Below are 13,597 nucleotides of genomic sequence, written 5' to 3'. Positions count from 1 at the left end.
AAGCCACATTCCCAGCTCCCCCCCTTTTTTTTGTAGGTCACGGGGCTTGAACTCTGACCTTGGGCACTGTCCCTCAGCTCTTCAGTTCAAGGCGAGGGCTCTACCATTTCAGCCACAGTGCCACTTCATGTTTTCTGGTGGTTAACTGGAGATAAGAGTCTCACGGACTTTCTTGCTTGGGCTGGCTTTGAACCATAATCCTCAGATTTCAGCCTCTTGAGTAGCTAGGATTACAGGCATGAGCCACCAGCAGTCCCCCCACCCCTTTTTTGATTAGTGACTTCTCTCATCACTTCCTGGGCCACAGCTCCAGGTGCTTTTCATGGCATTAACAGCATATGAGAGAGGACTCTTCCTAAGACATGGTTTGATAAATAAGACCCTGGTTCAATTTATTTAAAAATGAACTGGAAATATAAAGGCAGCTTAAAGTGAAACCATCTCCTAGAGGTAACAGGCACAGTGGCAGAGATGACTGTGGACTGTCTACTTTCTGGAAAGCATGAAGGAGGATCCCAGTCCCTGCAAGAGCCTCCAACTACAATCCTGAGGCAAAGGTGCTATATAGGCCTGCGAGAGGGTGCTGGGCCATTAGCAGCATCTCAGTGCAGGTGCATGGGTGGTAGTCTCATGCAAAGGGTTGTAAACAAAATCCAAGTTCAATCAGTGCTCATTCATTCTAGTTTGTTTACATTTGGGGCTAGAAGAGGTTTTTCTCCCCTTCATTTATCCATCCTATATTTGTGTGCTCAGAGTAAATTCACATAACAAGTGGGGTCCATGTAAAGCCTGGTGGTTCTATGTAAACTTTTTTCAAAAAGGAATCATATAGTTTATTTTACAGCAAAATAGACTCATTTATATGATATGCTATTAATGATACTGACAAATCTATTCTTTTCTTACAAGAAGAATATGGTCATTCTCACCCTAAAGATGACCTGCTTTCATTCTATTGACAGTATATTTTTTCCTAATAAACTTTACTGTCACTTTCACTACATTTCTTATCTAAGTTCTTCTCTCACTGGACATAAGAAGGTAAATAGCTGCACTGACTCTCCAGTAACATTTTTTTTTTTGGTGCTGTGACTCAAATTCATCTGTTTCTGACCTTAAATGTCATCCTGTGTATGATTTACATTCGTTGCATCTCTTTCTCTAAGATGTAAGGACTGTCTTCCCTCCTGTCTTGGCTGAGAATATGTTTGTTCACTACACTATGCCAGCACTTTTCTACATTTTGGACTCTGACTTCTTCCTTTTCCTTACCCAATACCTGGGCAGCTTAATTAGGCATGACTTGCTTTAAGGTTCTTTCTAGGTACTACCCCTGCCTTCTGACATGGTTACTAAGTATCAGGTTCTTCCCTTTCCCATCAGATACTCCTGTACATCTTTAGCCTGCTTTTTCCATATTACATACTATTTGGATCGACTTTTTTTTCTGCCTAAATACCTTAGGAATTAGGCTTGTTTGTCTCTTGTTAGAAAGAAGGTTCTGATGTTACTGAAGACAAGCACTAGTGGCTCCTGACTATAATCCTAGCTACTCAGGAGCCTGAGAGCTGAAAAGTCAACAGTTTGAAAGCAGCCCAGGCAAAAAAGTTCATAAGATTCAAAACAAACCCCAATACCAGGGAAAACAAAACAAAAAACAAGAAAAAAAACCCCAACTAAATATGTTACTAATGTGGCCTCTGGAATTTCTTTTACAATAAATACAGGAATCTCTGAGGCACTTATTTATCTTCCGATATTTAACCCAGAGAATATGGACCTTCTGGCTTTTCCCCCCTTTTATGTACCTTATTTTTCTCTGTCCCTACTGTTCCAATTTTCAATATAAGATTGAGATTCTCCCTTCATACTTCTACCTTGGAGAGAAGCTTATTCCAAGTATGGTCTCCCCTTATTTCTGCATTTCCTTTGCTTTTAACTTTCTGTAGGTCTTTTCAAGCTGCCCTCCCCCACCCTCCACCCCTTTGTGCTAATCCCAGATCTAATTAGATAAAACTCTATGCTGTAAGAGACATCCAAAACTAGATGACAGATCACAGAGAAACTACACTGAAAGAGAGTTGTCAAGGGGGAAGTTAGAAAGTGCACTATGCTATCTTTCTAGGGTACTAGAAAGATGCTTCTCCTTGACCAAGGCTAAAGGTTTAGGATTGTCTCTCTAGGAGGGGCCTCTCTAGATGACAATGGTCATCTGCTTTCTTCTAGATAGGGAATAAGCTACACGTTCCAAGAGACTTACCCCTGAGCTGTATTCTTGGTAATGTGGCATAGCCAACTTACCAAATACCACACCAGGAAGTATGGTCTCACACAGCACTTTTACTTTTTTTTTTTTTTATTGGTTGTGGGACTTGAACTCTGGGCCTGGGCACTGTCCCTCAGCTCTTCAGCTGAAGGCTAGCACTCTACCACTTGAGCCACAGCACCACTTCTGGCTTTTTTTTTCTTATATGGTGCTGAGGAATTTGAACCCAGAATGCAAGTCACACTCTCTACTATGAGCCACCTTCTCAGTCCCCTTCATTCATTTCTGACATAATTATCTAACTGGTCTGATGGTCTGAGGACCTCTGTGTCCAGACCTTCATGTTCCTCTTGCAGGATCTAGATCTGTAGAAGACATTCCAGGTGTGTCTGGCTGATTCAAGATATTCTAGATCATTTCAAGTGATCTTGTTTCATTGGGCCACCTCTCAGTCCCCTGATTTCTTTCCTTTCCTCTAGCAACATCCTTGTGGTGTGGCCCATTCACCTTATAGAACTAGTTTGGCATTAGTAAAAGAGTGGCTCAAAACTGTTTGTTTTTGGTGACATTAGTGGGACTCTTGCTCAGCCTTATTTATTTATGCCTCAGCTGGTGTTCTATCACTTAAGCCAGGCCTCCAGTTGTGCCCTTTTGCAGGTTAATTGGAAATAAAGAGTTTCTAGGGGGCCGGGCGCTGGTGGCTCATGCCTGTAATCCTAGCTATTCAGGAGGCTGAGATCTGAGGATCATGGTTCGAAGCTAGCCTGGGCAGTAAAGTCTGTGACACTCCTATCTCCAATAAACCACTAGAAAACCGGAAGTGGCGCTGTGGCTCAAGCGGTAGAGCCGGTAGAACGCTCGCCTTCAGCTGAAGAGCTTAGGGACAGCGCCCAGGCCCAGAGTTCAAGCCCCACGACCAACAAAAAAGAGTTTCTAGGATTTGTCTGCTGCAGCTGGCTTTGAACCCTTATCTTCAGCTCTCAGCATTGTGAGTTGCTAGGATTATACCATAAGCCACTGGTGCCGGCTCATGATCAGTTTTTTTTTTTTTTTAAACTGAAGCCACAGTGCCACTTCCGGCTGTCTGGAGATTAAATGGAGATAAGAATCTCATGGTTTTTCCTACCAGGGCTAGCTTTGAACTTCGATCCTCACATCTCAGCCTCCCTGAGAAGCTAGAATTATAGGCGAGAGCCACTGGTGCTGGCTCATGATCTTTTTTTTTTTTTTTGGTCGGTTGTGGGGCTTGAACTCTGGGCCTAGGCACTGTCCCTCAGCTCTTCAGTTCAAGGAGAGTGCTCTACCACTTCAGGCACAGTGCCACTTCAGGTTTTCTGGTGGTTAATTGGAGATATGAATCTCATGGACTTTTCCTGCCCGGGCTGGCTTTGAACTGTGATCCTCAGATCTCAGTCTCCTGAATAGCTAGGATTACAGATGTGAGCCACCACTGCCTGGCTTCATGATCAGTTTTTATGGAGACTTTCTCCATGGAAATTCCCCATTCTATGCCTTTACTGCTCTAACCATCTTGAAAGACTTTGTCTTCTCCCTGAAAGTTTTTGTACTTATTCATTTTTGAGATGCAGGCTCAAGTCCAGGCTGATTCATACATCTCCCATTTGTCTTATCTCATTCCCCAGGGAATCAGAAATTAAAGTAAGCTCTCCTTAGTTTTAAATTGGTTCACAGCCTTTGGAAGCCCAACAAGGAGAAAGAAGGAAATTACTTTTTTTTGTGTTTTGTGTGTGTGTGTGTGTGTGTGTGTGTGTTTTGCCAGTCATGGTGCCTGAACTCTGGGCCTGGGCACTGTCCCTCAGCTCTTCAGCTCAAGGCTAGTGCTCTACCACTTCAGCCACAGCACCACTTCCAGCTTTTTCTGCTTATGTGGTGCTGAGGAATCGAACCCAGGGCCTCATGCATGCAAGGCAAACACTCTCCCACTGAGCCACCTTCCCAGCCCCAGAAATTTCTTATTTGTGTGTTCTGTGTTGGTTTTGTGCTTATATGTTGTGTGTAAGATGGCTTTGTATTTTACTTTAAAGCTTTTTTTGAAAAATAAAAAAAAAAACATGGTATAAACGTAGCAGGCAAGGCCATGGAAATGCTACCACCATGGCAGGGCTGCCATGACTTCTTCTGTGGCCCAAGTCAACAACATATATCAATAGCATGCTGGTACTAACTAGTGTGCTCTGAGGATACTAGGATGACAGGCACCAGGTCTGAATCATCTTCTCCCCTACGGAAAACTGTATTCAGCCTACAGGTAAAAGGTTTGACAGTACTCTAAATTAATATACTAGGTTTTAGGTATAATTTTTGTAAATTAGTCTATCAAGTACTAGGCAAAAACTTCACTTGCCGGTAGAATTGAAGAAAACAACTGAAGATTAATAAATGACTTATTAACTTACTCAGGCCCGGTACACTTGGATAAAAACTTGTGCAAGGAAAAAATAATTGTCATTCTCACCCTAGAGATGACCTGATTTCAGTCTACTGGCAATATATATATGTTTTTTTGGGTTTTTTTTGGGTCTGGTCCTGGGGCCTGAACTCTGGGCCTGGGTGCTGTCCTCAGCTCTTCAGCTCAAGGCTAGTGCTCTACCACTTGAGCCACAGTGCCACTTCTGGCTTTTTTTCTTTTTGCTTATGTGGTGCTAAGGAATCGAACCCAGGGCCTCAGGCATGCAAGGCAAGCGTACTATACCACTGAGCCACCTTCCCAGCCCTATATATATATATATATATTTTTTTTTTTTTTTGTTTTGTTTTTTGTTTTTTGTTTTTTTTTTGGGGTCCAGTTGTGGGGTCTGAACTCTGGGCCTGGGCACTGTCCCTCAGCTCTTCAGCTCAAGGCTAGCGCTCTACCACTTGAGCCACAGCGCCACTTCCAGCTTTTTTCATTTTGCTTATGTGGTGGTGAGAAATCAAACCCAGGGCCTCAGGCATGCAAGGCAAGCACTCTACCACTGAGCCATCTTCCCAGCCCTATATATATGTTTTTAAACTACACTTTCACTACTGAAAAAAAAAGTTCATCACCTAACAAATCTAATTGTAAGAAATATTCTGGGTCTGACTACTTTGGCATCTCCTGCTTCAGAGCTTTTTATCATTTAAATATAACAGATATGGTAAAATATTGTTAGATTGAATCTTGCTTGCCTTCATTCAATCATCTTTGTATCCAGTGGCTGTGGGGTATGGTTTTTTGTGTGTGTATGTTTGTTTGTTTCCTTCCATTTTCAAAGGGTTTGTAGCTGATGGTCATTTAGAGAGTGAGTACTTAAAACTGTGCCGCTGGTGAAAGGAAAACCTGTCTAAGAAAGTGCATTTCTTTACAGAGCTGTGTTCATACCATACTTTGGATCCTCTTCTGGAAAATAGAATCAAGTCTCAATAATGCCTTTTTTATTGTATCATCTAGGATTATAGACATAGGATAGTACTGTCTCACCCCTCTGTGAATATAAAATAACTGGGCTGGGAAGGTGGCTCAGTCGTAGAGTGCTTGCCTTGCATGCATGAGGCCTGGGTTTGATTCTTCAGAACCACATAAGAAGAAAAGAAAAAGCCGGAAGTGGCACTGTGGCTCAAGTGGCAGAGCACTAGCCTTGAGCTGGGGAGCTGAGGGACAGCACCCAGATCCAGAGTTCAGGCCCACGACCAGACCCCCCCCGCCAAAAAAAAAATACCTTGTACCTGCTTTATAATATGTAGTAGTGACTAGCTTTATCAAAGCTGTTTTTAATGATGTTAATCAATAATTTTCTTGCCAGATGATTGAGAAGCTAATAAAAAAAATGGTGCCAGGTACCATAACAGTAACAGAACTTTGTTTTACTGGGGTTTTGGTTTTATTTTTTTAGATTTTTTTTTTTCTTTTTATTATTGGAGTGTGCTGGATGTCTATTTTTATTTTTATTTTTTTGCCAGTACCAGGGCTTGAACTCAGGGCCTAGGCACTGTTCCTGAGCTTCTTTTGCTCAAGGCTAGCACTCATCGCTTGATCCATAGCGCCACTTCCAGCCTTTTCTGTTTATGTGGTACTGAGGAATTGGACCCAGGGCTTCATGCTTACTAGGCAAGCACTCTACCACTAAGCCACATTCCCAGCCATGGACGTCTAATTTTGTTCAGATGACTGCAGAACCCAGAAAAGCTGTTGTCTTTACTGATGCACAACATTCTGCTATTATTTGTCTTTTTATATAAATATACACATATATAATTTGAATTTACTGTGTTGAGTTGGCATTGTACAAAAATTAATAGTCATATTGGTCTAGAAATGTTAAACTTAATTTGACTAAGTAATATCCATAAAAAACATTGGTGGGAAGGTGGCTCAGTGGTAGAATGCTTGCCTTGCATGCATGAGGCCCTGGGTTTGATTCCTCAGCACCACATAAGCAGAAAAAGCTGGAAGTGGTGCTGTGGTTCAAGTGGTGGAGTGCTAGCCTTGAGCTGAAGAGCTGAGGGACAGTGCCCAGGCCCAGAGTTCAGGCTCCATGACTGACAAAAAAAATAAAATAAAATAAAAATTGGCATTCTTTTTTTGTGGAAAATCTCAAAGTATAGCTTTCTATTTCCTATGAAAGCTATTTCCCATGAAAGCTAAATAATAAAATCCACCAGTATTCCCTTCCTTATAAGGAGGAAAAACATACTACTGAATTAAAAGAAATTCAGTATTCTAATAAAAATCGTGAACTGCATCTCAGTTTTTATCTGGTTTGTATAAATCTAAATTTAGTAGTCTTCTCAAATTCCACTGCTTTCTCTGGAGATTATATTAGGGAAAGGCACCATGGTCTGGAAAAGATGCTTACTTCTGGAAAAGTGGTTACTATCAACATAAAAAATCTTGCCGGGCATTGGTGGCTCATGCCTGTAATCCTAGTTACTCAGGAGGCTGAGATCTGAGGATTGCGGTTCAAAGCCAGCTCAGGCAGGAAAGTCCATGAGACTCTTATCTCCAATAAACCACCAGAAAACTGGAGGTGGTAGAATGAGAAAACTCAGTGGTAGAATGCTTGCCTTGCATGCATGAGGCCCTGGGTTTGATTCCTCAGCACCACATAAGCAGAAAAAGCTGGAAGTGGTGCTGTGGTTCAAGTGGTAGAGAGCTTGCCTTCAGCTGAAGAGCTGAGGGATAGCACACAGGCCCAGAGTTCAAGCCCCATGACCAAACAAACAAACAAAAAAATCATTAAACTTTTACTCAAGCAGGTCTTATTTTTATTTATTTTCTTATCATTAAAAATGTAGCTTTAAATTAAAAAGAAAAATGTAGCTTTAGCCAGTGCCGGTGGCTCATGCCTGTAATCCTAGCTCCTCAGGAGGCTAAGATCTGAGGATCATAGTTCAAAGCCAGCTTGGGCAGAAAAGTCCATGAGCTTCTTATTTCCAATAAACCACCAGGAAACCAGAAGTGGCACTGTGGCTGAAGTGGTAGAGGGCTTGCCTTGAGCTGACGAAGTGAGGGACAGTGCCCAGGCCCAGAGTTCAAGTCCCATGACCAATCAAAAGGAAAAAAAAAAAAAAGTAGCTTTAGCTAGGCACTTGTGGTAGCCACACCTGTAATCCTAGCTACTCAGACTGAGATCTGATGATCATGGTTTGAAGCCAGCCGGGGTAGGAAGTCTGTGAGACTCTTATCTCCAATTAACCACAAAAAGCCAGAAGTGGAGTTGTGACTCAAGTGGTAGAGTGCTAGCTTTGATTACAAATGCTCAGGGATGGCCCCCAGGCCCAGAGTTCAATCCCCAGGATAGACAAAAAGCAAAAACAAACAACAAAAAAACCTTACTCACTAATAATTCTAAACAACATGGAACAGTTTATAACTAGCAAAAAGGTACCATGGGCTATAGGACAGTTCAACTGGAATAGAAATGCTAAGTGGAAGTAGAGCTTCTTAGGTTAGCTACATATCTATTTCTATTCCTCCCTCCCTTTCTCTCCTCATTTCTTCCCTCTCTCTTTTCAGTATTGGGATAGGATTTGTTACATAACAAACAGCTTGGTAGTGAAAATGAGATCCTCCTGCTTCAGCCTCTCAAATGCTAGAATTACATGTAGGCATCACCACACCAGGCTAGTCAGCTACATTACAAATTTGTTTCCAGAGTAGGGCAGGTTGAATTAAACTTGACTTAACCTCTGCAAAATAGCTTTTAGTTTTCCAAATATCTCTAAGCCAATACTGGCTCCAAGTCTATCTAAATCTTTCATATAATGCCTCACAGGTTAATTTGAATACATAGATAACTTATTAAAAAATTAGAGCTCATAAGACTAGGTCCATATAATATTAGTATTATAGAGTTCAAGTAAATACTGTCAATTATGGATTAGTACTTAAACATTTCTGTGACTCCAAATTTTAAAATCTGAGAAGTGTAACCAATTACCATGATTTTCAAAAACCTTTATGTTTAGGGCTGAAGGTGGATTTCAAGTGGTGAATGTTTCCTTACCAAGCTCAAAGCATTAGGTTCAACTTCTAGTACTTCAAAAATAGGGCTGGGAATGTGGCTCAGTGTTAAAGCGCTTGCCTTGCATGCCTGAGGCCCTGGGTTTGATTCCTCAGCACCACATAAGCAAAAAGAAAAAAGCCAGAAGTGGCGCTGTGGCTGAAGTGGTAGAGCGCTAGCCTTGAGCTGAAGAGCTGAGGGATAGCGCCCAGGCCCAGAGTTCAGGTCCCACGACTGGACCCAAAAATAAAAAAAAATAAAAAAAATAAAAAAATAAAGCAATTTTCGTGGCGACAGTGGCTCATGCCTGTAATCCTAGCTACTCAGGAGGCTGAGATCTGAGGATCACAGTTTAAAGTCAGGTGGGGCAGGAAAGTCCAAAAGACTCTTATTTCCAATTAACACCAAAAAACCAGAAGTGGCTCAAGTGGTAGAGTGCTGGCCTTGAGCTGAAGAGCTCAGGGACAGTACCCAGGCCCAGAGCTCAAGCCCTACAACCAATTAAAAATACATAAAACAATTTATTTTTTTTAAAGCTTATGTTTGATGTGCATCTTATGTTTGATGAGTATACAAAAGTGTCTATTGAAATGAAATATTATAAAAAATTGTCATTTTTCTGTTTTTGTTTTCTTTCCTTTTTGTTCTGTATGTTGTTTATATGTCTTTGGGAATGTAAAGTGAGGCACAGAAGTGGAGGGACAAAGGGTGTACAAATATAGCAATGGTACTCACTGGGTACTATGTTAAAAACGAACTATACGATTTGTGGGTGGAAATGGGAGGGAAATACTGGGAGAAAACAAGGGTAGAGGTGACAATGTCCAAAAAGAAATGTACTCTTTATGTAACTGTAACCCCTCTGTATATCACTTTATAATAACAATAAAAAGCTTATGTTTGGAATCCTTGAAATATCCCACAAGTCCTATTTATTAATACAATCAGACACTAATTCTAAAAAACGGAATGAAAATAAGGTATTATCTCTTTATGATAAGAGATAGAAAGATATTAGGCAAATATAAATCAGCTTATTATATGTGAATGATTTACCTACAGGTACTTGTTTTGTCCATTAACAACACTTATTAAAGGGTCTTCCCCACTTCTTGTTTTTACGAATACTGGGGGTTGAACTTAGTGCCTGGTGTTGTCTCTTAGCTTCCTTGCTCACAATTGGCACACTACCTTTTGAGCCACATCTCCACTTTGACTCTAGCCAAGGCTGGCTTCCAGCTGTGAACCTACAGGTTTTACTCAGCAACTTGGGTAGCTAGAATTACAGGCATAAGCCTGTAATTGGCACCTGGCCAATTACTGGGGTTTGAACTCAGCACCTCATTGCCAGGCACACACTACTACTTGAGCCCACCATTTCCAGCCCTTTTGGCTTTAGGTTATATTTGGGATAGGGTCTTGTGCTTTTGCTCAGGCTGGCTTTGGACTCTGATCCTCCTATATAGTCACTATGCAAGCCTAAAGTGTCTTTACTATTTACAACTCACTTTTATTTCCTTTTTTTTTTTTTGGTCCATTGTGGGGCTTGAACTCTGGGTTTGGGTGCTGTCGCTCAGCTCTTCAGCTCAAGGCTAGCACTCTACCACTTAAGCCACAGAGCCACTTCCAATTTTTTCTGCTTATGTGGTGCTGAGGAATTGAACCCAGGGCTTCATGCATGCGAGGCAAGCACTCTACCACTGAGCCACCTTCCCAGCCCCTCACTTTTATTTCTTTAAAGTTATGCAATATTACATATAAAATAAATGCTATTTATTGATAACTTACCAACTGGACTAGTAGAAACTCGCTGAGAAGGTGGTCTGAAGCCAGGTGCCTTGGAGTTGTCAGGGTGCATGTTTTCCAAATGTCCAAGTACAGAGTTACCCAGGAATGCTGACTGAACAGTGAAAGAGGCATCTGCAGCAACTCGTGAGGGTAGTGGACCATCTCCCCACCCCTGGTTAGCTGGTACCTGACTACTGTCAAAAAGACTACTGAAGTGATTGAAAAGTGTGGCTGGGCCAAATGTAGGTTGCAAAGATTTATTTGCTGGGTTTATGTGCATCTGAGAACCATTCATAATGTTCACAGCTGAAGAAAGCTGCACTGCCGCTGGTGGACCTTGAGTTGGTGTTAAAGGAACAGGATTTGTAACAAAAATAGACTGGGGATCCTGGTGTATAGTTGCATTTGGTACCACTGAGTAAAAAGAACCTCTGGGTTGCATTCGGTGAGAAACTCGAGGTGCCGGTACAGCTAACTGAGGTAAATTACTGGTTTCCTGATTATCAGCAGTAACCAATTTGGGTGATGACATAGTCAATGGAGCAGATTCTGAGTTAGAGGCAAAAGACATTGACACAGGACTTAAATCAGACAGATTGGATGGCTGTCCCTCTTCTTGTATATTACTGGAAGGAGGAGTGGGACTACCGGATGGATGAGTTTCTGGAACTCCTGGGGTGTTGCTGGAAGAGCTATGACCACTATTTGCAGTAGGAGATGGTGTACATAGGTTTGCCATAGGTTGGTCCTGTGTAGACACTTTCTCTTTGGAAGGTGGCATGGCAGAGAAAGACTCTATCTTTTGTGAAGAAAGCTGTGCTTGAGGAGTAGATATGGGCACAAAAGTGGTGGGAACCTGCCCAGCAGTTGCAGGTGCAGAGGAAACAGAAGGCAGGGAACTACAAGTGCTTGTCACAGAAGAAATCACTGTTGCTGGAGGACTTGTTTTAGGCACACAGGCAAACAACTGCTTTCGGACTGATGAAGGAGTCCGGGTATTAGTCACACAAAGTTGCTGACTGGCAGCAACAACAGATGAGACAGTGATTGGACAACTGGTAGTACCTAGTCCAGGAGATTCTGATGACAAAACAGTTCCATTCTGGTTAGGTAAACGGGTTGTAGTATTATGCTTTGGAGAGTTACTTGTATTGCCAGGATTCACAGGTCTTACTGGGAATGGTCCCCAAGTATTAGGAGAAGGTGAGAAGGTTCCTCCAAACTGGGCCATGGGTAAACGAGGATGTCGGATCTGTTGCATAGTTTGAGCAGCCAGTAAGGCAAAATGAGGGTGAGGATAAGCTAAGGGAAGAGAAACTGGGAAAGAAGAACGTACATTTGTTGGCACGTTCTTATTAAGTTTATTAGTGGGCTGGAACGTAGATAATGTTGTTGCCTGTGAAGTTACAAGACTTGGAGCACCCAAGGGAAATGCATTTTTGCTGGAAGCTGCTGTGGTACCCACTCCAGAAGAGAAGTTTGCATGAATGGATTTGGTGCTGGCTGGTGTTCTGATATGATTTTTAGGAATCAAATCTTCTAATTCCTTAGCAGGATCTTGAATAAGTGCATTGATAAGTTGGACTGCATATCTTGTTGATTCTGTACCACCCCTGGGGAATAAATAAAAAAACCCATAAAAACAAGTATTCCTAACCTTTAAATAACATTCCATTTTTTTTTAGTGGTACTGAGATTTGAACTCATGGACTCATGCTTCATAGGCAAGCTCTCTATCACTTTAGACAAACTCTGAGTCTTAAAATTCTTAATTGTATCATCCCCAATAAAAGTATGTACGTTTTAGGAAGCAGGGGCTCATTCCTATAATCTTAGCTACCCAGGAGGTTGAGAGTAGAAGGATAATGGTTTTAAATCAGCCTAAGCAGAAAAGTTCATAATATTCTATCTTGATAAAAATAAGGAAAAAAAAGGCATGGAGATTTGGTTCATAGGGTAGAGTGCCAGCAAATACTGGGCTGAGTTCAATCCCAGTACTCCTCGATATAAATGCATAATACATACATACGTACATAATACATACATAATATACAAACATATGTATGCATGTATAAACACACACACACACACACACACACACACACACACACACACACACACACACACACACACACACACACGATTTTGGGCCAGGCACTGGTGGCTCATGACTGTAATCCTTGCTACCCAGGAGAGAGCTGGCCTAGGCAGGAGAGTCTGTGAGACTCTTATCTCCAATTAACCATCAAAAAGCTGGAAGTGGAGCTGTGGCTCAACTGGTAGAGTGCTAGCCTTGTGATAGTGCTCAGGCCCTGAGTTCAAGACCAAGTACTGGCACAATAAACAAAATAAAGAATTCTGCCAGGCGTAGGTGGCTCATGCCTATAATCCTAACTACTGAGGAGGCTGAGATCTGAGAATCGCAGCTCAGGGAAGTATACAAAACTTTTTATCTCCAATTAACCACTAAAAACAGCTGGAAGTGGAACAGTGGCTCAAGTAGTAGTGTCAGCCTTGAGTGTCAGCTAAGGGACAGTGTCTGAACCCTGAGTTCAAGCCTTAGTACCAGCACAAAAAATAACATAAAAATAAAACATTGTTATGAAATTTCAGTGCAGCATTAATTATATTTTTTAATAACTACCTTATTGTAATCATTCTCTCGCCATTTTTATCCTTTTGTTTATCCACATCAATATGGGCACCAGTAACATCTTGTATTGCAGTGATGTTGCATCCTCCTCTTCCCATTATCCTGGATACCACTGAAGCTGGAACAGATAATTTCTTTGACCTATAAAGTGAAGACCACATATAAAATCAAATGTATTTGAATAGTAAACATCTTCACTTATAGAATAATATTCTCAAAACTTAAGGAAGAAATTAACTGATCTCTTATATTGAATTAAGGTTAAAAATTACATTGCTATTTAAGACACAATTACATTTTCCTCACTGTAATCTAGGCATTGAAATCTTTCCAAAATACCACAAGTCAATTAACCTGCAATAACTAAATGATGCATACAACATTCTTAAAACCCATACTGAGTAA

The 13,597-nt window shown here is 41.4% G+C and overlaps 1 protein-coding gene across 10 annotated transcripts in view; it reads right to left on the bottom strand.

Moving 5' to 3' along the window:
- The window catches only part of LOC122118113 (ankyrin repeat and KH domain-containing protein 1), a 141,658-nt gene that overhangs the window by 14,316 nt on the left and 113,745 nt on the right, over positions 1 to 13,597 (bottom strand). For all 10 annotated transcript variants that reach the window (XM_042692007.1, XM_042692008.1, XM_042692010.1 and 7 more), the window contains 2 exons: positions 13,184 to 13,333; positions 10,540 to 12,152 (listed from right to left, as the gene is read on the bottom strand). In XM_042692007.1, coding sequence (XP_042547941.1) covers positions 10,540 to 12,152; positions 13,184 to 13,333 — 1,763 coding nt within the window. The remainder of the gene's footprint in view (positions 1 to 10,539; positions 12,153 to 13,183; positions 13,334 to 13,597) is intronic.

The sequence above is a fragment of the Dipodomys spectabilis genome, unplaced genomic scaffold (assembly GCF_019054845.1).
Source record: "Dipodomys spectabilis isolate Male_0828 unplaced genomic scaffold, ASM1905484v1 ptg000147l, whole genome shotgun sequence".
Taxonomy (NCBI): domain Eukaryota; kingdom Metazoa; phylum Chordata; class Mammalia; order Rodentia; family Heteromyidae; genus Dipodomys; species Dipodomys spectabilis.
Note: the sequence above shows the minus strand (reverse complement) of the source record. Positions and strands in the feature narration are given on the sequence as shown.